A 23,643-nucleotide genomic window follows, 5' to 3' on the forward strand; every position below is an offset into this window, starting at 1 on the left:
TTTATAAATAGTAGGCAAAAAACCTCCAAACAAACAACAAAAAAAACCCCAAAATACATTCTTGAAAGAAAAGTTGTCAGGACAGCTAATAAAACACTGTTCATGTGTGTATTTTCACAATTCCAGTATTAACTTTTGAAATTTTCAGCTGCAGTTTTGAAGTCCAGTTTTTGGCTAGAATTACCACATATTTTATTGCTATCACCCCAGCACATTACTTGTCTGGAGATAGGGTGGCTTCAGCAATTAAATAGATAAGAGAAACATCATTAATCCAGACTTCAGTAGTCCCTCACAGTGAAAGCAGCGGCAGAGAACCATTTTCAGCACAGATCACAAGTTGGTATTGAAAAGCAAGTGAGAAGACAGCAATTGAATCCTCTGTTGTTTATACCACCTGGGGCAGTGAGTTTAAACCTCACAGCCTAGAAGCAATAAACTGGCCATGGCAAGTACCAGAGCTCAGCTGTTCCATCATTTGCTCTTAGAAGAGCTCTCTGTACAAAAAACCAGAGCAGCAACAAATCCAGTCCCTGTCCTTTGCAAGGCTAAACTCATGGTAGGACAATTGCCTCATCTTGAAACATTTAGCCTAACAGAAAGAAATGGGTAGTGGATGACCTGAAGATTATCATTTACAATTTTACATCAACCTCAGATACTATTAAAACAAAACAACTTTTATTCCCTTCTTGCTTGGAAAAGACTGGGACCATTCTGTCTGTGGTTGTAGACTGTTTCAGTATTATCCAACTGCATAAACGAAACTAGTGTCAAAATTAAGTTTTAAATGGCTTGAGGTTTATAGGAATTAAAGAAGGAAAAATTAAATTTGAAACTCTGCTTGTTTACTAGCACTAATTAAATATGCCAGATTTCTGGGCAAGCTTCCTAGCCTGTGGCTACTACGTTACTGGCTTGTAAAACAGTCAACAAGTGCATGAGTACAAAGCACAAATACAATAACAGATTTCGTGTACAGTCCTGCCCTTAGTTTATAAAGAAAAGAATGTATTAGAACCAATCTGTAACTATAAAGCCCTGTGCTAACCCTCTAGACTGTGCTAGTAACATTAAAAAGGCCCAAGTCTACAATGGCTGCTTTTGCAGAGACAGTTAAAAAATGTAAACACAGAGAGAGGTAAGAAGCAATAAATACAACAAAAATTAACAGGAAGCCTTAAAAGACCATGAAGAAGCCAAATTTTTACTTCTAAAAATTCCATGCTTCTGGGCTCTGCTCTCAAAATAATTTGCTATTAAAAATAAAAGGGAGTTTTACTACTGCAACAGAAGAGGTGGGTCAGATTCTTCACACCACAGAAGCTGCACTCTTCACAAATAGATTTTATTATTATATTGGACTTCACTAGCAAATAGCTTTATTCTGGAAAGCTGGAATTGCACATTTAATGGCAGAATGGACCAGATCTTCAAGTGTACAGTCCTTCACGTTCTGTACTTTTAAGACAGGTAATATCTTTGTGTTCTACATTTTAAAGGAACCAGCACAATGAGCTCATAGTCTGTGAGGAAACTACAACAACCAAGAAACAACAAACTGAAGCCAATCTCAGGAAAAAAAGGAGTCTCTGGGAACAGAACAAAATGCAGTGGCAGTTGTATCACCCTTAGGTAGGTAGAGAAGGAAGGAGGGACAGTAAGAGCCCATCAGCTAAACTGTTCTTTGCACACCCTTCTTTCAGAAAAAGCTCCCAATTTACTTTCTGTGCCTGAAGCAGCTGTTTCTACAAAAGCAGCAAACAACTCTTAATAAAAAAAACACTTGTGGACAATTTGCTGCCTTGACAGCTTTAACGTGAAAAGCCTTTCACAGCAACTCAAATTAATGGGTGTTCCCACTGTACAGTAGTCCTGCTCAGCTTTAAGGAAACCAGGAATTATGCTTCAATAAAAATTCAGCCACGCAAATATTCTGCTGTAAAAAGAGGCATAAACATATAAGTCTTCAACTTCCAGAATCACGTACATGAGGCAAAGGGAAATGATATAAAAATAACCAGGCTTTTGTTTACATCTCTGATTTAGAAGAGCAATTCCAGAAACTAAATTGCTTCCACAGAGGCATTGATTTAATTAGTCTGCATAGCATGCTTTATTTGTGTTCAGACCTCTGACGTACATTGATAAAAAAAGAAAAAAAAATACACGGTGGACACACACAAAATAATTGCCTAAACTTTTCTATGCCAGATGCAAGTAGGAATTCTCAAACACACTTTCATGGGCTCTTCCCTACATGCAAATGATCCTTTTTTAATATACACAATCTATGCATGTTTTCAATTAAAAACATGACTGGATTGATTGGATCATATATTTTTGCAAACCAGCCAAAAATCAAACACAAACTGAAGCCATGAAGGAATTTCTGGAAGTACAAACCATTCTACAGTTCTAATTCTGGCAAGGAGAAACACCTCTCATTTTCAAACAATACTAGAACTGACATCAGTGCACAAAAATATGCTGTCATTCAGCAATGAAATAACTACATTAATGAGCAGTGTTCAGAAGCCTAAAAACCCCCAAGTGGTCAAAATCTTAGCTTAGCAAATGATAGCCCACTATGATCAAGTAACAGCAGAACACTGGCTTCTTGCTTTTTGGTAACTCCTAATCTCAATTTTGGGTCCTACTATTCAACAGGATGACAATGGTCCTCAGAGATGTGAACAATGGATTCTCTTCAGGACACAAGCAGTGGCAAGGAGGGTGACAATTTTGTTTAAAGTAACAAAACAGGACTACTGAGAATGGGCTCTCATACACCTTTTTTCCCCCATTGCATTTTGATCCCCATGAGTACAGATATTGCTTATCCTTCCTCATTACAGATGTAAAAGCCAAAATATGCCAGAATTTTGGGAATGAAATTCAGCTATGTATGTAAGTAAGACATTATTCACTTTTAGAGACAATATCCAAGTTCAAGTCAGTGCCTACCTTGAATGAATACTTCTGAATCTCATAAAATTTTCTGCTCTTTATAACCTCATCTAATTTTCCCTATGCACGCAGCAATCAGGGATCAACAATTCTGACACAGAGAAGTCAGATCAGCCTTTGCAAAGACACATCCACAACACCTTTCCCTGGTGTACACTGCAGTTCTCTTCAACTCTCCTGTGTGCACAGCATCCAGCTGGTGCGGCCTCACATCACCTTCCCAAAACCCCTGCTCATTTCAAGCTTTTGGATGCTGAACAATTTGGTTCAGCTTTCACCTCTTCACCATACAATAACTTTTCAGGCACTGCCCAATGATAAAAACATTCACAGGTCAGTGTATCTAGAACTTATGAAACAGCCACATCCTAAGATACCATATCCTAAGACTCTGGGTATTTCCACTGAGACATGCATTAACACTCATGGCCAATTTTTTATTGCCATTGGAAGAGCAGTGAAATCAGCAGTAGATATGCAGACATATGGCAGGTAGCAGACTGAAGCCTTCCAGAAGTCTTGACTGGAACTTGTGAGTCACTTCCACTGTGAACACAAACACGTTTCCATGTACGAAAATTAAGAGGGCAAAGCATAGATATCAAAGTAAAACGAACTTTTAAATTATTGTGCTGCAGTTTGCAATGATCTTTCACTCATACTCAGTACCAGACACTTTTCTCATACTGACAAGTTCATAACCTTTCATCCACTGTGTCCAAGATAGTGAATCAATCAGCTAGAACTTGAAACACTGAAATGAAGGAACAGGTAAAGTGACAGATTTCATTGCAGCAGGCTACTGAACTGCAAGGTTATTTCAGCTCTGGAGTCTGGCATTTCTGCTGTTTGTGGCATTCTTGATTTACTGGTACATTATAACTTTGTTTATGCACACAACCTTAATGAAGCTGCTATTCAGTAGGGCGGTATCACTTTGTTTTATTACCATAAGCTGTCATTCAGAAAGCATTCACTCTTTCTCCTTATGGGTAAAACTGACAAGAGAAGAAGTAGATCATACACAGCTGCCCAAATCAACTGGGAAGGTGTTTTACAACAGATTGCTTGCAAAAATATCTGTCACGTTTTTAAAATGTTTAGGAGAAATGAAAGCAGTTAGTCTTCCAGGCCTTCATATGCAATAGGGGTATGGTCACCCCTATCACATATGAAGGCCTGGAATCTACATAATATCCCTAGCGTTGTAACATTTTTTTCTAACAACTATCAAGGAATACAAAAAAATGCTAAAGTCTGTTTTTTTTTCCAGTATGCTTCCTGCATATAGCAACGTAAATCAGAGAACACATAGAATCCTGTGTTCCAAAGTTACACTACAATGGGAGTACATCTAAAACAAACACATGCAAAGGCCATATTCCTTAAATCTGAAATATATACTATTTTCTCAAAGGGTAAGATATAGAAAAACATACCAGCAAGCACCAATTTGTCTCACTGATCTATCCCCTCAATAGCCAGAGGCTACTTTTAAGTATGCTGACTTAACACAGGAATCTGAATTGTATAAATCAATGTCTCAATTAACATTTTGTTTAGGAAGAGTTACAGAAGAAAAACAGAATGTAATGGTTTGCTAGCATAGTGGCTCCAGAGGTCTGGGACTGTGTGCAAGAAGAATGGAGCTGAATGTGGGAAGGGTCCATTATTCTTTCAATAGTGTCTGGTGCTGCAAAGTATGCACTTGCATACTTTCCTACTGGAAAAGCTTAAGTCTTCAGTAGCTCCTTGGTCTGGGAAAATGGCAGGCACCCAAATGCTAACCCAGGGATCTAGGAACAAGATCTACCTGAAGAACAATATTTTTCAAGTGGCCTTAGAAGTGAAAAATGGCCATAAAAAGAAGTCTCATTTCCCAAGGGATTTTATTCCTTCTGTCTGGCTGCTGTTTGTCAGGTGCCGTTCCCCACACACATCCTCAGCACATTCTAAAGCAAGAATGGAGTGAGGGCCTCTCTAAAAATAATCACACTTGCTGAAAGACCAGCCCTGCATAAATATCTCTAACAACAGTACAAACAGAAATCAGACTTCTTGCCCAATACTTTAGTTGAAATTTATGGCACCACTGGCCATGATTCTGTTATTACTATTCTACCTGGCTAAGGCTCAAAGTCACAGAAGTGGGAATTTCAGAGGTATTTTCAGAAATGATGTAGCTCATCTGGGGAGGGAAAAAAACAACAAAAAAACTTACTTAGTTCTACAAAATGCTGTACCAATGCATCAGTGAACAAAGCTATATATTACACATATATGTATACATATATGAACACATACACCATAAAGATGGGACAGAGAAGTTAAGGACACACACAGCCTCTGAAATTATATTTAATGCTACACCTTGGGAATAATAAAGCAAAAGGGGGGAAATAAAATCAAAGGGAATACTAGAAGACAGTCTCTGGTGCTCTTGCAAATTTCACCAGCTGCCGGATGATTTACATGCAAAAAAACTAGAAGTTGAGCTTTAACTTAAATTTCCCTGCTTTCTTACTGGTTTGCTTCCAACCCTAGGAGTTTAATTAAAGTCCATCAGCCAAATTTTTCTGAAGGACGTAAGTTATTCCTTTTTAAAATCTTCCTGTACTAACTAACCCAGATTTTTTAAACTTTTGAGCTTTCACCAACATAATTATGAATACATACACCCTCATTTTTAAGAAGGTTAAAGAATTTCAAGATGATCAACCCAAGAAATACCAACAGCTGCTGCTGGCCAATATGTAGGTATGCAGGTACATGCAACTTATACTAAAATGAGTAATGGGGCAAGATACAGCATTCTGTATTGCCAGTTCACATGTCAATATCTAACAGCTACCTCCTCTTCATTCTTAACAGAGTACATAGTATTTGGTGACTGGGGAAAGAGAGTTCTACAAGAAATCTCCAGGAAAAGTGGATAAGCAGTTTTACTGCTTGTAAAAGGAATCTCTCTCTCATCTTCTCTAGCTTTCTCTAGGGAAATGGTGCAATAAATTTGATGAAGAAAGGAAGGATTTAAAGCCAGAGAAAATTAGGATTTCTCAAAGCAGAAACATGCTGCCCTTAGGAATAGATCTCCGCTATTTACTTGATCTACTGGAAGAACTCCTGGGGAGCATGACTTAGCAAGAGAAAGGAAAGTTTGCTATGCTCTTCATTTCCTGTGTAATTCCAGAAACTGCCAGCACAATGCTGTTTGGGGAGAACCACACTACAGCTATTCAACGGGGAATTCGGCATTGTATCCTGAATGAATGGAAACTTTCTCAAAGATATATATTTGCTGCAACTAAAGTAGAATGCAAACCCAGTAAGGATGTGAGCCCCTATACACCTTCAATCAGCTAATTGCAAATTGTGACTCTTTCCATTATGACTTTCGCAATTCTTCGCAGTGCGAAACATCACAGTAAATCACCCGGGTTAGAGTTCACAGGAGCCACGAACTAAGTGCAATAAATCAACACTAAAAATATTATGCAACTGCAGTTCAGCTGATACCAAGTGTAGCTAATTTAATGGAGAGGCTATTATTTTTATGTGTCCTTGCAAGTTAGTGATTTGGGTCTCGGTGACCAGGATAAAGGAAAGGCTCTCTGAAATCTGGATTTCTTGGAATAAACTAGATTAATGGTTCCCTGCAAAAATCCCAAGGGTATTTCCCTCCTGCCACTGCAAAAACCTTCTGCTAAGTATGAAAATTTAAAGGACTGAAAATGCATCAGTAACACAGAACAGTAAGAGAACCACAAACTTTGGCTGGGTTCATGAGCCAGAACCTCATCCCCAAGCAGAATCAGACCTTTTAACTGAAGAGGAACAGTCACATGCCTCATTTCACCCTTACTTTGCTTTAAACTAGGCTGTTTCCTCCCCCGCCATATTCCACATTGGCTGATAAATTCCCCAACGGCGGGTGTTAACTAACTCTGCATTCCAGTCTGCTCTGCGTCATGGAGTTCCACATCCCCCTGATGAGGAACACATGGCGGACATGTGCTAGGGGAGAGCCTGACAGCGCTCGCACAAGCAGGGATAACTCCTCTGACCTTTGGCTTTTTCCTCTCTGTACCATCCAACTGCACAATGAGAACTCTGTGCCCCTCTGTCGCCTACTGGTCACTCCAGGATCATGGACACAGCTGAAACCCTGACATTCCAACAGGCAGCTACACTGAATACACGTTGTGGCTGAAAATCTACATTGAAAGCAAGCAATTGATTGTTCTGTGTCTCTGCCCTACACAAACCGTCCAGAGGCATTTTCAACCACACAGGTTACATCTGGATCAACTGGGGTAAGTATTTCACAAAAAGAACTATGGTTATGCTTCCTCATCAACTCTGTGAAATAAGGTAACTCACAGCCTTGCTAAAAAGTAAACAGTGGCAACTGTACTAAAGCATTAAGATGTCTTTCTAAAACGAACAGACCATTTATCATCTTTTTAGGACCTGAGCCTGGCTTAGAGTAACAATGAGCTTCAACTTCAGTGTTGTCCAGACTGAATGACTCATGCAGAGTACTGCATTTACCAAGTCACATGGACTCGAGGGTGTCCAAGCAATACAGTCATCCCTTCCTCCTTCGAAACCTCTGAAAAGTAAAACCCAATCTCAGGCTAAGTGCTGGTCTGAGACCGCAGCAGACAGACAGACAGACAAATGACTAATGGCAATCCATGCAACATACATTTACTGCCGATTAGAAACCAAATGCTGAGCCTCAAGCTCTCTGCTTTTAGTCTTATGTGTACTAGAACACTGGCCAGAATCCTGCAGTAAAATGAAAGCCATTGACAATAAGCCTTTCTATAACTACACTCAACAGAAGCTCCTGCTAATATTCCAGATTCCGTGATTCATGACCTCTTACCTGTCCAAGCTGTCAAGACACAGCATGACCTTTCTTTTAAAAACAGGACCTGGATATGCTGCACCTTCCTTTCAACCCCCCACCAATGTATGAATAAAATAACATGGCAGCAGCAATAACATGGAAGCAACAGTATTAAAATCAGAAACAGCACTATGGTCTTTAAAATATAAAGTGAATGTTTCATGAACTGCTTTTATACTATGTTCACATTCATTGTACAAGTGTAACATATAAAAGCATCAAATTAAAGAGTTTTCATGATACTTTGCTACACTCATTTTAGAAATAGTAAATAATTTTTTTAATACTCCATTCCTGAAATTAAAGGCTACACTCATCCCCAAGAAATTTACAGAAAAAGCAGATGAAGTAGAGTGAAGTTAAATGCATAATAAAAAGGGCAAACTTTCTGAGAAAATGAATGCCTTCTAGCTACAGCAGCTACTCTTAGTGAGCTGAGAAACTAAACAGGCATGGAAATCCTACTCAAGGCATCCTGAGAACATCTACTCCATGCTCAAGTCTCAAACAACAACGACTCTTGTGTCAGTATATTTTTCTGAAGTGCTCAGCAAAACCCTCTTTTCTAAAGAAATATGATTGAACATTTTTAAAGTGTGATTATAGTTTGAGAAGTTAGTGTGTAAAAGTCACACCCTTTTATTCAATAGACTTATTCCCCTGGTTTTGATTCAGTCACATCCATTTGCTTTACTGGCTAAAATAACTTTTTACAGCTTTCTAAATTCCTATTAGTACTGTTAAACCAATTCAATTCTGGGAAGGGGAACCAGATTCTTTTCTGGCTTATGCATCTGTAAAAGGATTATTACCTAAATCAACACATACAATTTCTATTTTTTGATAGAGGAGACAGAAAGAATGTTACTTATTTTCTGGATGATAGTCAGAAAAAATTTATTTTTATTTGCGAGACGACCAGACCTGGACTAACTGAAAGAAGAGATTTGGATCAAAGAAAAGACATCACTCTATAGAGGTCATATTTAGAGAAAATAAGTTATATCCAACAACTTTCTATGGTATTTCTCAAAACACCATTTGAATGCAAAGGAAACTTAGTCAGAAAACTTTGCTAAGAGTGAAAACTCCTGATTTTTCAAAGAGAAGACTGCCACCAAAGCTAGAATGTGTATTCCTTCAGTAGGCAGCTAAGACCAGCAAAGAGTTTTTGCTCCCTGGTCTGTCCTGAACTGCTCCTCAGGATTTTCCTATTGAGTTGCATTTCTGGATCCCCCTCTTCCCTGCCAGTGGCACTGCTTGTGGGGACATCTGCCAACTGCACAAAGAAAACAGAACTGAGTTACCAAAGTCCTGCTATTTAATCTATCAGAAGTCATGAAGTATTTTTGACACATGTGGCTTATGGAGTTCTCAACTGTATGTCCAGCTGGGCATAAGCTCAGGGTGCTGGCCCCCTTCACCAGCACAGCTGGATCTGGTACAGGACATCTGCCCATGATTCAGTTTAGGATGCTTCATACTGTAGAGCATCTGCCTATACCAGCGTCATTCTCAGCTTTTCTAACGGAAATATATTATAAAAGAGAAAATGAACCACCACAGGAGCAGCAGAGTATTTCAGAGATGCCAATTTCCCAAGAACAACAGTTTTAGAGAGCAGAAACATTAAGGAAGTTGCAGCATGCTTATATATGATTCACTTATTTAAAACCAATTATCAGCAGGAAAAAAAAAAAAAAAAAAAAAAAGAGAAAAAGGATGATATCCCAAGGCAGCAGAAAGGAAATCAAGTGTATCAAAGCTGTTTCTGAGCTCCCTTTACCTACCTACTTGGCAATGCTCACTTTCGAAATTATACTACACCATTCATTTTTACTTTCATGATGCAAGGAGAAAAGGAAGAAAAAACTCCCCAGTCTTACCCCCTCTTTTTACTAAATTACCTTAAAAACAGATCTGCATTGTTACTTCAAGGTTACTAATGTTAGTACTGTATATATTTATAGATTCCTTTCTGTCTGAAGCACATGAGGTAATAAGTAGCTGGAATTGTCATGGTGATTTATTAACATATTCTCTGGGAGAAGCCCTGCACCTGCATCTGTGCAGACAGAACACCCACGAAGGCTGAACTCACCCCTACACAGCCCACAAGATCTTAAAAGGAAATGCTCCAAATTTAGACCTGCTCCAACAGGTGTCTTTTACTGTTTCACTTTGCATGACCATAAATATCAGAGGTGGAGCAAAAAGCTCCCTGTCCATTGTAATCGTGCTTTGAAAACAAATACCTTTGCCCCCTCCCAAAGCAGAGGCAGCAGCTATGGAATTCTCATCATTTCCTCACTCCTTCATCCTGTCAAGAACCAAGTCAGAGAGATGTCACCGGCAAAACCAGGCTCCAGGGATGAGCACATAACTTTATTTTTTTCTCTTCAAAGGGCCCTAAGCTGGCTCTGAAACATCCCCAAACTGTATTTCTTTCATTCTAGTATCTCATCTTGCAGCTATTTGCCAAAGTGAATGACATGCACAGGCTGTTCATGGCTTTTTATAAGCTCTCATTACCCAAACAGGGAACCATTTCCTTGAAAATGCTTTCCCCAGCAGCATTAGTCTCTCTAGGCACCACCAATAAATTTGTCTTTTGGCTCAGCCTGTTGCACTCCAAAACGTGCCTGAATAGAAGTATTTGATATTGTTTTCCACTTGTTTACTGAGGGAGGATGCTACCTGTGGGACTTGTCATCAGGGTGATTAACAGCACAGGGAAAATAAAAGATAATTTTACCCGCCAAGTTGAAAGCTTTGCCAGACTTGCTCTGGCAAGCAAAGAGCAAAATCCAGACTCCTTTCTGTGGTGTAACAAGGAGATGCAATCCCAAACCCAAAATGGCTATCCACGACTTACAAAACCACAACACAAATCAAAATAACTAATCTGGAAAAGAAATCCTAACCAAACTGAGAAAGAGAATAATAGGTTACACCATGAGCTTAGAAATTCCACTAAAATGTTTCATTCTGTAACACTTCCACTACAAAACACCCAGGTCAAGAGCAAATAAATATTTAATACTCAAAAGGTACTCAGGAGAAGGTGTGTTTTCCCCTGTCCCTCCTCACCAGCTGCTCTTTTATGGCAGGAAAGTGAAGAGCATGAAATCCAATGATAGGAAGAAGGCAAAGGTCAGGAAAAAGGTTTTTATTCAAGGATTTAAATTAGCCTTCTACAGTTTTGTGTGTTTTGTCAAAACAACTTCCCTCCTGTGAGGAGGGGAAGCCAAAGGGCCTTTGAACCATTTCTGTATGGGGTCTAGATTTTTACCAGTAACAAGATTCCTAGCTTTAAATAAAAGCTCATCTTCCCTCTTCCCATTCCTTTCACCACTCCCTCCCTGTCCCTCCTTCCACTCCCCTCCTTAAAAAGAGACAGGAAAAAGAAAATAGACAAGGGATCTGAAGAACAAAACAAGCACTGGAGGAGTTCTAGAGTTCATGTAACGAGACCACTATAGCCCTTCAAAGGGACCATTAAAAGCAAAACAAACAAAAGCAACACCCTCAAGATGTCTATTGTATTTTACAGAGGAACAAATGAGTGTACTGGAAATTCTCCCACCATCGTGCCACAAAGTCTGTTATTTCATCAAAACAAAGTCCAGAGATCAAGAAACAGCCAACATGGCAGCTGAAAGTCAGTCACATCAAATGATCCATGAAGAAAATGAGATAGGGCTTACTTTTTTCTGCTTTTTTTTCTCTTTCTTTAGTATGATGTATTAAAAAAGACTTCAAAGACTGTTTCAAGAGTTGCTTTTGTTTCTCACATGAGAAAATCAGGGGTTGAGCAGGTCTAGACAACTCAGTGGTTAAAACATCATTAGCTGCCAACACTTTGTCTTCCTAGAGCTCCCACAGTTGTTGTTACCCTGGATTTGCCTGAAATGAAATTACTTGATTTCCATATATATTTTGCTTCCCTCAGAGCTTCCCAAAGATGGCAGCTGCAGGACAGAGAACACACAAACATCCACAGTTGGTGGTTTCAGCTGTCAGAGGCTCATCCACATGGGTATTGACCCAATACTTCTGCTTGATACTTCAAAGCATCATTTTTATTCATTTTTTATTATTTGTAACACTTAGCAGATCTCTTTTTGTTCTTCTACACTATCCTAGCATCTTTGGGCTTTACTTGGAGGGTGGTAAACACTTAACATTTGCTTTCATAGCTGTGCATGTAAGAACTACAGGGAGACAGACAGATTTTTATCCCATCTGTACATCATCAACACTCCATTCACCAAATCCCAAACAGTAATGCTTAAGATCTGCTGAAGACAATATAACTGAACAGGTGCTACTGAGGGCAAAGTTTAGCCTGCAGGATAAAGCCTGATAAATTTAGCTATAGGAATGAGAATCCTCTGGTTAGATGAACCTGTAAAATCAGGGGTCAACTAAGATCACATATGTTACAGCAATTTCTAAGTCATTATACCACAGCCACCCTCTAGTGCCAGGAGGAAGCCATAAAGACAAGCTTGTCACTAACAGTAGATAAAATATTCCTCCCCTAGCCCAAAATAGATCTATTAGTCTTCATGTGCACAAACCCACAGAATGCATCAGTGATGAATTTCCTACTCCATACAAATCAGCTGCTGTGTATGTTCAGAAGGCTTGCCTGCAGCTTGGTCCCTGCCATGCCCAAGATAAGCCCAGGAGAGCACCAGTGGAAACATGCTGGGACAGGCTCCTTCCATTACAACAGCTAACAGAACCCACTCTTGATCACCTTCCTTCTAGGATAATCCTTAAACTCAGGCAGAGGAGGTGTCATCTTTCCATGGGCACAGAGCATCTCCCTCACATCTGGTAGCGGGATGTTCAAGGAAAGACTGAGCTGTGGCCTACAGCACACACCAGAGGCATTTTCACAGCAGAGATTTATCTGAGAGCAGACCCCAGATGTCTGCATCCTTGACTTAAAAGGTCCACATGGATGAATTCCCAGATCTCAAATGGCTGTTCCACAGGTGTCTCATCTCACAGAGGTGAAAGTCTGACTGTCAGCCTGGGACAAACTACAAAGGTTGGCCTCTCAAGGAGCCAATACAGCTCTGCACAGAGCACGTCAGACAACGTGTGCCTGAGAAAACTAAAATCACTGTGCTGGAGAGCATAAAGAACAAGTCATCTTTCCTTCTCCTACTAATGGATATGAATTACACAGTGCAGAAAGCTCAGCTTGTCTGGCATATTTGATAAATTTATCCAAGTCCCCAGTGAAGTTTAATGGTGGCTATAAGCATGGTTTCTGTAATGAATCTTTTGGGGCTGGGAAAGAAAGCTGAGATTTTGTGCCTTAAATGCGTAAGAGGGTCATGAAATCCTGAGAGCCTCTCATGGACACTCTGCAAATCCATTTGGGACTCAACCAATGAGACTAGCATTTCATTTATGGAACAGGACCTATTCCTTTATAGGCCTAACACTTCACAGTCTCTGAATCTAAACTGTATCTGACCTATTGCAATATAGGTTTCATTTCAAGAAGAGTTACCTTTTCATGCATTTTTTTGCTTTCCCTGGATTTTTTCCTAATAAAGGTATAAGACAAGCGTATCAGTTGGTTCCAATGATGTAACAAATAATAAAATACTGCTCCCAGAATATGGCAAAAGTGGCTTTTCCTCTTCCCTTCTCATTCTACTTTGTCTTTAACCATCTCTCCCACTACACAATGATTTTACCTCATCCCAAGTTCAGTTTCTATTACAAGGACCCATGAGCTTACTTCTGAAGGATGGATCTTTTAATGACAAGTTCTTCATCCAAGTCAGCTTCATTAGCCATGAAGAGCAATCTTTTTCCTGTGTCATCCACTCCAATGAAGTCGCGCTGCTCCACTGAAGTAGAAAATCAAACACAATCATTACGTAACCCCATTTTAATGCAGGCTGGAAAGACAAATGGCACCACCAACCACCCCTAAAATACGAAATACAACTACCCCAGCAAATCCATGAATTTAATAAATATTGTTGATAACTTTTTCAACTTCTTGTCAGTTGGGGTAGCTGATATATATCATGACAATCAAAACATTGGCCCTGAAAGGTTTGTGAATCCTTTTCATGAAGATGCAAACTACAGGTCCTGACATGCAAACTCAATTTTGAGCTGTGCTTTCCTTTCCTTTTTTTTTTCTAAATAGGAACCCCTGCTACCTGAATTAAACCAACAACAAATTCAAGGCAAGCAGTGAGTTCTTCAAATCCAACTGCTTCTTCTTATAATGTCACTCCACACTAGAATTAAGGGGTCTGGAGAGGATTATGATTTCAGTTGAGACATAAGCATTTTGCAAGTCATCTATTTTAGACAAATACCAATACATGAATCACAAACACACATAAAAGTATAGATTCTAAGACTTCTACCATGGATGTTTCTGGGTGGATTAACTTGGTTTAAATATCTGTTTCTAAAATTGTCCACCAAGAGAATATCTAGCGCTCACATGTATTATTGTGGCAGTCTGTATCTCCTGCAATCAGTGACTGTGCATCAGCAAGGACTCTGGCCTACTGAAATGTAAAGCTTTTATTTTTTAACAGTTTTCCACAACATCTGAATACAGTGGTGGCAGCTCATTCTAATTTTCACTCTGTAGTTGAGCCATCATTCTGGTGGCAGCCATATACTGATATTTAAAGACACAGGCTGTACAAGTAAGCCATAGCACAATTTAACAAAAATCTTTTTTCTCCCAGTAAATACTGTAATTTTGGGCCAAACTGGTACATATTTGATCTCCTAAGTTCTATGCCTTTAACTATGCTGGAGTAACAACATACCCTACAAGTGGCTAATTCTCTAAGATCATTTTCAGACAAACTACTTTTAACTTTATTTTTCCCAGTTCAGGCCCATCCCTTGTTTTAGCTATATCTGTTCTTTCAGAGTTACCACAGTAATAACTACCATTAAAACAGTCAAATCTATGCAGCTGTTGAAAGTTCTCCTGTGCAATCTTTGATCCAAGTGATCAAGCATACCCTCTTCAGAAAACTCTCAACCCTTCTTAGAAATTCATTACACAGCAAAGAAATATGAAAATAGGCCTGAACATCTAAAACCATGACAAAATAAGTACAATTACAATAAAATTTACTTGCTGTAAAAACTCAGAGTAAGTCTTGAAAGCAGTGCCTATTTTCATTCTGTGGAGGGCTGTGAAGTTTGAGATTAGGGGTGAATGAACCCTCACCTCTGCCACCTAAGGGGGGTGTCCTGACAGGCTGGAAATACAACAGTGACTGACTTTCCTCCATCAAGGCACCAACACTCCCCTACAAATTCAGGTACAGGAACATATCACACTGCTACAGCAAAACTCTATGCAATAGGAAGAAGGGAAAAACCAACTGAGAGCAGGACCAAGCACATGCCTGACACCAAACCTGCTGCTCTTGCTTGTGTGGATGGGTAAGAAACAAACAGTGAAGTCATGAGAGTGCACTGTGGGATTTTTTGAAGCAGATGCAAGGTCAGGTTTCTCCTTGTATACTGGCAATAAAAAATATTACTTCAGTAATTTAAAAAAAGACAAAACTTTTATATTAAAAACAATTATCCAGAGGTACAAGAGTGCTGTTTCAAATCCCACTGGCATCACTGGAAGGAAAAAATAAATGGAAGAGCAAACACATAACTAGCTCACAAAATCCCAGCAAGAAGTATGAGAAAATTGTTAAAGTGACAGAAACTTAAAATCATTTCAAGTATAAAAAAGAAATGCAGGATGTGTTTTGCCTCCTCACAATAGATAAATGAGGACTTGACACTGCTATTGCAATATATTAATTATCTTACAAATTAGATCCCCATCAATTTTAAGGGCTTTAATTATATAAAGAAATTATGACATCATAAGAGAATGTTAAGTACTTTAGTGACACAAAGAAATAAATTTCTGTCATATATTTTAAAATGCTTTATAATCAATCATAATTAACTGAGTCAAGAAAAAGACACCTCTGTTAAAGACTCAGTATCCCCACCCTTTCAATTAAATGGAGAGGATTTCACAGGATGCAGCCTTCAAGACCACCAAGAGGTCTTCTGGCAAACGCAGAGAATACCACTGATGAGATGCTTGCTGCTTTCAAGACAAGAAAAATAAGCAGGAAAGAGTCACCATCCCCATCTTTTCTGCCTTTCTTTATACAAAGAAAAGTTCAGACACTATTTTCCACTCAATCCCTTGCAGGTCATCTTTAAGCACACAGCTCCATTCTGGGTATCTGAATTCCTCTGAATTCCAAACACTCTCTGTTTATTTGGGTTACTACCACTGACTAGCATTTTCATGTGTTTTTTTTTAATTGCCATTGCTCTTACTGCTCAGTTTAAAAAGCCAATGAGATTATTATTGTCACAATATGACCCCCTAAATATAAAACTCAATGAACTAGACCCTGTAATTTGCAGCTGAGTCAAACATTGCAGGAAACCATCAGGATGAATTTATAGCACTTAACACACTGCAATTCTGCTAATTTAAGAACTGTTCTTTATATCACAGTTCTTGAATGTTCAATAATACCCCAAAAGCAACAACTTTGTATCAGATTCCATGACATATGCGAAATAAAATCCTGTTGATACTTCTCAAAAAAAGAATTGCTTTGTAGGAACAGTGAAAAAATAAATCTAGTGGCTTGTCATGGGATCAATTTTCTAATACAAACACTTGAACAGTAGAGTCCAAGTACATGAAAACTTGTATGTGTCACAATTTAGAGAAGGAGATAATAGTGCCACCTACTATGGCAAACTGCCTAACATACTCCACGTTAATATCTTGTCTTTGGGTGCTTATAAGTTTCACCAAGTTTTAAATGTCTGGGATGAAATTTCCAATGCCAAGTGCTTGCTTAAGAGGAACATTTGAAAAACTTCAGCAAAAACCATTCAGCGGGTTCTAAGGCTAAGGAAAAAGAAGAGTTTAGCATAAGCAGAAATGGTTTGGTATCCCTTCCCTTGAAAAGCTCTAACCAATTCCTGGAAAAGTGCAGCTTTACATGCTTTATTCTCCTCTAGTCTTCTATTTTTGCTGCTAATATTTCTGGATATTGAATTCTTAAGGATAGATTGTTCCAATTTCTGAAATAGCAGGTGCTACCTAAGGTTTTCTGTACCATCAGGAGGTAAAAGCAAAGCACACAAGCCACGAGGCTCCACAGCCATGCTGCAATGACTGTTCCAGGGGAAAGAGTTTAATTTGTCTTTTTGTAAGCTGTTTTTTACAAGGAAATCAAAGTCATAAACTCATGGGGGTGAGGTTAAAAAAAAAAAAAAAAACATTAAAAAATGAGGATTCTACAAGACAGGCTGGAAGGGACAGAAAGCAGCTCCTGAAAACTATTGTAAACTGTGACTGCCTGTTAAAGGACATTAGACAGGACAGGAATCAGAAGAGAACAGGTGACTGTAGGTGGATAAATGAACCAGATGAAGACAAGAAGTGAGAAACAGGACAGAAGATGGAACTGGCAGTTCCATCCATCTTCAGTGAAAGAAAAGAGTAATAGATGACAAAGAAAAGCCAGGCTCTCAACAAGGATCCTTGAGGAAGGAAACTAAGGAAAGAGAACAGGAATGGAGGCTGGTGGCAGCAAGAAGCCAGCACAGGCAAAGGAAGATAGATGAGCAAAGATAATGTTCACAGCAATAAGGTAGATTTAGTCAAGCAGGAATGAAAGCCAGGAGGGTCTGGTACTCCCTAAAACACACTTCCCTCCCAGAACCTGGAGAAGAAGCTAAGATTCCTCTCTTGGCCCTCCCCTGCTTTTAACAAATGACTGAAACAGGCCAGGTAGAGTTCACATCTTATCAGAGGCAGTTCACAGGAAACCTGTCACTACTGCTGTCCATGGCAGCTCAAATGGTGCTTTGCATGGGAGATCTGAGCCTCACAGAAAAACACCAGGGGTGACAGAACACTTCTACATAATGGAATTTTAGTCTTTTCAAGTTTGGTCTTTTACAGATCTGAAAAAACACACACAAATTTCAACAAGTCATGTAGGAAGAGATATGCTGCAAAGTCAAGCACGCTAACATAAAAAACAAGCAAAATAAGAATGCATGTACAATCTGATGTGTTTATATTTGAAAAGAGCCTTCAGATAATCTTGTTTATCCTCACAGACCTCCTCACCCCCACCCTGTGTGCTCAGAGCTCACATGCTGGGAAGCTCTATGATGTTTAACCACAGACCCATTAGTTTACAAGTCCTGAATGCTCAACTCTCCGCTGTAGCAGCGCTCTTGACAATGTTTTACGTGCCATTAGCACTTAGATTGCCTTTTCAAAAATAGGGGAGTTAGATCTGTTTGAGAGTCCAAGTACTAAATGCTTTCAGCCCTACTAACCTTACACGTTGCTCCAGAAAAATCTTCATGCAGAGCCTAAGAAGTTTTCTTTTAAAAACATATTTCCTCCGCTTTCAGACAACTGTTGGCTTGCATTTCACTCCTCTCTCAAACAGTTTGAAGCTACATTTTCTTACTTGTAATGCCTCTGAACTTTAATCAAGGACCCACTAAACTGCCAATAGTCAAGGCTCAGCATTTTAAGAGATATCATTAACAGAAAATGAGAGGTATGGTGTGGGAACAACTGTGTGGTATTTAGTACTTTTAGCATATAAGTAAAATGGGTATAATAGCCCTGCTCTGCCTTACAGCAGTGTTGTGAGAACAGACACATTAAAGATTACAAGGCACTAACTAAGATATTATGGTAAAATGGACAAGATAAGCATCTAATCAGCTCCTTGAAATCAGTGGGAGTTTTGCCTAGCAAAAGGCTCCTGGATGTGATTTCAGAAGAGTAATTCACTACATACTATGAGAGGGGAGAATTTCTAGAAGTGCTTGTTACCCACCTAGTGCCGGTCCCTACAGTCAGTGTAAAATTCCCAGCTATAATCTGGCTGATGCTTAGTGCTCTTGAAAAACCTAACGGTTTTAATGCTCATATGTAACAAAAATTCAGGGTTTCATCCAAAACTCACTGAAGTCACCTGGAGCTTTTCCCTTAACTCTTGTGAGCTTTGGATCACAGCCTGCAAGATTACACGAGTCTAATACTTAATTCTGAGCTGGAAAAAACCAAGTCACACCCTCACCAGGGAATCTGAGGAAAAATAGGGTATCTGTGCCTTTTTTATTTCTTTTGCTCTGGGACTGATAACTAAACATATCATACATACCAGTGGTTTCTCGGTAATTTATTAATAAATATGTATTCCTTCCTACATACCTGGCTTTTTTTTCCCTTTCTGTCCTGGTACCCCTTCTGTTGGTTCATGAGCTTTCTTCATTAACATGGAGAGAGAAGCATCATGTGTTCGAAAGAGATCCACAACTTTGTATAAATCAACATCTGTGATCAGATCGCAGCTCAACACCAAGACATCAGTCTGTCAAAGAAGAAAAAAAAACCCATCAAACCTTTCAGAGATACAAATTACCACATATGGACTAGCATTTGAACACCCAAAACCAAATACACACTTTAACCTTTTTCTTATTTTTTAATTTACCACTGCCAAGAATAGCTCCTGGTTTTTACCAGTGTGCTTTTCTTGAGTGCTGCTCTTACTGTTGTTTGGTTAATGCTTATCCAGATCTGCACCATATACAATATGTGACCATCTGAATTTTCTTCATCTGCTCCTAAGGACACAGAAGCCATGGCTTTCAAAACCAACGAGAAATTCTGCAGTTATTTCAACAGCTACTTTTAGTTATATAATGAGGTAGAAAAAAAAAATCTTTCTGAAGAACTCTTTTTAGCTGACTTTGCATCTGGCAACAAAGTGCTGGAAAAGATATTTAAACTATGTTATTTTATTGGGGGACAAAAAAACCAAAGACTATCTAGGATGTGATTTACTCAGTAATTGCACTGCGATGGTGGGCTCAGTTTAGAAATACATTTCCTAAAACCAGCAGTACTCCATATTATAAGGAAAAAAACCAAAAAAGGATGTTAGGTCCTATTTAATAGGAGGCTTGTACTTTATTTTGATCTCAAAGGATTCCAAAATCCCTTATGTAGTTTTTAAGAGAGCTGCTGCACAAGTCACAGGAACATTGTCACATATTGAGCAAGACACAGCAGCTTCATTAACAGTGGACACTATCAATATAATCCACCCAAAAACTCTTATTTAGAAAAAATTTTCTGTATTTCATGTGGGTTCTGAGATAAGCTGCCAAAAACCTATGAGTTCAGCAATTAACTTAATTTAAACTAATCCTAACATAATATTTGTACAGCATGGCTGACACAAAAGTAGCAAATTTCCACTTTTTGTTAATGATCAACCTTCTAAAGGCCTCTCCAGAAGACAGTGTTTCTTTTCTGATAGTTACCATTTTCACTTTCTCTGCTGCCATTTTCCATGCTAAGCCTCCCTGCACTGTGACATGGCTGCCTAATTTTATCTTTTTAAAATACAATATTTAATGAGAAGGGCATTAGACAATACTTAGAAAAAACCTGAGTTAATCCATGGAGGATCGATCAGTAATTCTACTCTTACTTTTGAAAACTAACTTGGTTTAAAGCAAATTGTTTCAGGATTGACCTCTCATTTCAGAAAGGTTGATTAAAGAAAAGCTTGCTTTTTTATCTAACACGAGGAGATTCCACATTGTAATTGAGATTAGCTGAGGTCTGGTATTTACATCATTTGACAGGTTCTCCTATAACTGCTAGGCAGTTTCATGTGTTTACCAATAAGGTGTTGGAATTCATCATGTCACAAACTGTTGGAGATGCTGATTTGGCATGCTGTGCAAAAGGTCAAGCTCTTCCATTTTCATGTGATTTGTCCCCACTTTACTAAGAAACACCTGGCCACTTTACAGGAAGGAACAATCGGCAGGTTGAGAATTTTACACATTCAAAATCTGACTTGCATCACTTCTTTTAACATATTTTCAAAACGTGTATTTTATATTACAGTTTTGCCCAAGGAAAGTGTTTTAATTAGCACTTCTCTAAAAAAACCCAACATGCACACATTGGAAAAAACCCCAACAACCCAAGCCACTAAAGTGAGTTGCCCAGCACTCTGGAGCAGCCCTGCTCCAACATTCCAGAGTGCACATAGAAAATAAGAAAAAAATTCAGCTTGGTGTGGAAGCAAATCTCCCGCTTCACAACTGTAAACTGTGAAGAAACACATATTAAATATCCTGGAAAATCCTGCAAAATTTTCAGATATTCTGTTTTTACAAGAGCACGAATGAATAACAACGTTTACAGAAAAGACCAAAAGGAATTCAAGACCCATATAAATAGACCTGTACTTTTCAAACTCATTTTATAGAAAGAAGAGATTGCCAGCTTCAAATCTAGCTGCATTCGCTCCAATGGTGAAAATAAGAAATAATCAAATGAGAGGGACTGACACCCCAATAGTCTTATACTAAGGAACGACTATCCGGACTTGTAAAACAAACCTTGTAATTATTTCACATTTTACTAAATGCTTTAATCTGTCACTAATGCAAAAACCCAACAAGCATTTCATAGTTCTGAGCAAGCTCCTGGGTTTTTTCTCCTCCCTATAGGACAAGCTTTTTGCAAAAACTGAATGCAAGACCCCTGAGGAGCATACGGGAACAGAACCACCAAATGTCTGGTTGCCATCTGTTCTACCCATTTACTCTCCCAATATGTAAATAAACGTCAGTGAGCGCAGGGACCAGTGAAACACACAGTTGCTCTGTAAAGCCCACATTTCTGCCTCTCCTCCTGATGAGCAGAGCAGTGGCCTCAGAAGCACGCTGAGAATACACCATGAAAGGCTCTTTTGGGACTTGACAGCTTCCCCTTTGAAACACCACCCCCCTCATAAATAAAGCCCTCACTGTCTAATGGATGCACTTTTTTTTCCCAGTGTACAACTCCTGAACGAATAAACTAATGGCTGAATGAAAAAATAAACTATCCTAGAACCTTAGCAGAAGCGTGTGTTTTTCTTTACGTTTTCGAGGTGGGTGTATAAGAAAGAAAATAAATGGTAGAACTTGTGGGTTTTTTACATATATACACACCAAATAAATGCAGTGCACCTTTCCCAATGAACCACTGATACAAAGAAGAGAAGTACATACTTAGTACATGCACTCACAAGGGGTATGTGAACATACTTGACTTCATGAATTATGCAAACGCCTGAGTACACGCACATCTCTTAATGAAATACATGTAACAATGATTACATCAACCCCAAACTATTATACAGATGATAAGAATCAACACGAACTGATTAAAAAAAACCCCAGCAAGCACACACCTCAAGCAGAACAACTGCAAAGGGAAAAAATGCACTCACAAATGCACTCTCCACGCGCATTACAACCACGGGCAGGGCAAGGCAAAGGTCTTAAATCAAGAAGGGCCATCTAATGGATGGAGCATGAGACAAATACTTGGAATATCTGGTATCTTCCAGCTCTGCCAAACTTGACACATTTTGTGTGCCATTTTGTTTCTACTACTTTTATGACAAAGAGCAGGCCTCATCACAGAGCAGGGCTCTGCCACAGAAGCTGCTACACGGAGCAGGTGAAAAGGCCACCAAGCATAAGAGAGCAGCAAAGGATTTTGGGTTGAGGAACACAGGAAAACACTGCATTGCTACTCTGAGGGACAGCAGCCCTGCCCTCCTGGTAGCACAGATCATGTTTTTGTGAGCATCACAAGAGCCACAGCAAAGACAAGGAGAATATAATGCTCCTTGGAAATGTTAACTTGGGCCTTAGCAATCCCTTTTAACCTCAAATTTGCAATTTATTCACTCAAATGAAAAACTGAGACTAAGCTACTGACCAGTGGAGAAAATTGGGATTCTGCAGAGATCATCCCACCTATGATCCAAGTTTCAAGAAGATCCTTCTGCATCCCTACTGACTTCATGAATTATTGTAGCTCTGGCCTTTCAGCCCAACCATCCCTGAATACAGAGTATTCAGTTAAGTCAAGTATGAAAACAGGGCACTAAGGTCCCCACTTCTCCATTCTACCTTTCTAATACTGGCTAACAGCACGTCACCATCAAATGTTATAAACTGTGAAATGGTCAGGTATTAAATAAGTTAAATACTTGATCCAGATAAATAAAACAGGGTAACATAAAACATGAAGAGATTTATACAAAATAGAGAAAACAGTAAGGAAAAAACACTGAAAACCAGTATGTCAACAACTATATTAAATCCAGCACAATATGGAAAATATACACAAAAACAAGGCCAAAAAGCAGATTGTTTCAAGAACTCGGATCAAGACAGCCGATTTAAAAATAGAAAACATGTTTTCAATGGAACTAATTCATACCACAGATCAAAAGATGGATGCAATTATATGGTGTAATATACCAGCATAAATAAAAAGCCTTGGACTTTCTCACACCCTGCATACAAATGCAATGCTAAAAACCCTTTTATATTCAGCAATTATTGTTGGAGCCCTTATGATCAAACAGGAGATGTCAAGGTTACCACAGATAGCTGGCAGCAAATTATGAATTTTACTATTGGTATTTACTATGCTTTTTCTATCAAGTATAGACAAGGACAGGACCTCACAGCCTAAACTGCTGATGGCCTCAAAAACAGCAGACTAGAAAATGAGAAAACATGTGTTGCAAGGAAACTGTAATATGAACAAAATCAGCCTCAAGAGAAAGAGGAAA

The 23,643-nt window shown here is 38.9% G+C and overlaps 1 protein-coding gene across 2 annotated transcripts in view; it reads right to left on the reverse strand.

Annotated features, from left to right (window-relative positions):
* The window catches only part of EIF2B3 (eukaryotic translation initiation factor 2B subunit gamma), a 95,260-nt gene that overhangs the window by 57,454 nt on the left and 14,163 nt on the right, over positions 1 to 23,643 (reverse strand). For both annotated transcript variants that reach the window (XM_063165979.1, XM_063165980.1), the window contains exons 3-4: positions 19,191 to 19,350; positions 13,653 to 13,764 (exon numbers count right to left, since the gene is read on the reverse strand). In XM_063165979.1, coding sequence (XP_063022049.1) covers positions 13,653 to 13,764; positions 19,191 to 19,350 — 272 coding nt within the window. The remainder of the gene's footprint in view (positions 1 to 13,652; positions 13,765 to 19,190; positions 19,351 to 23,643) is intronic.

The sequence above is a fragment of the Melospiza melodia genome, chromosome 11 (assembly GCF_035770615.1).
Source record: "Melospiza melodia melodia isolate bMelMel2 chromosome 11, bMelMel2.pri, whole genome shotgun sequence".
Classification (NCBI taxonomy): Eukaryota; Metazoa; Chordata; class Aves; order Passeriformes; family Passerellidae; genus Melospiza; species Melospiza melodia.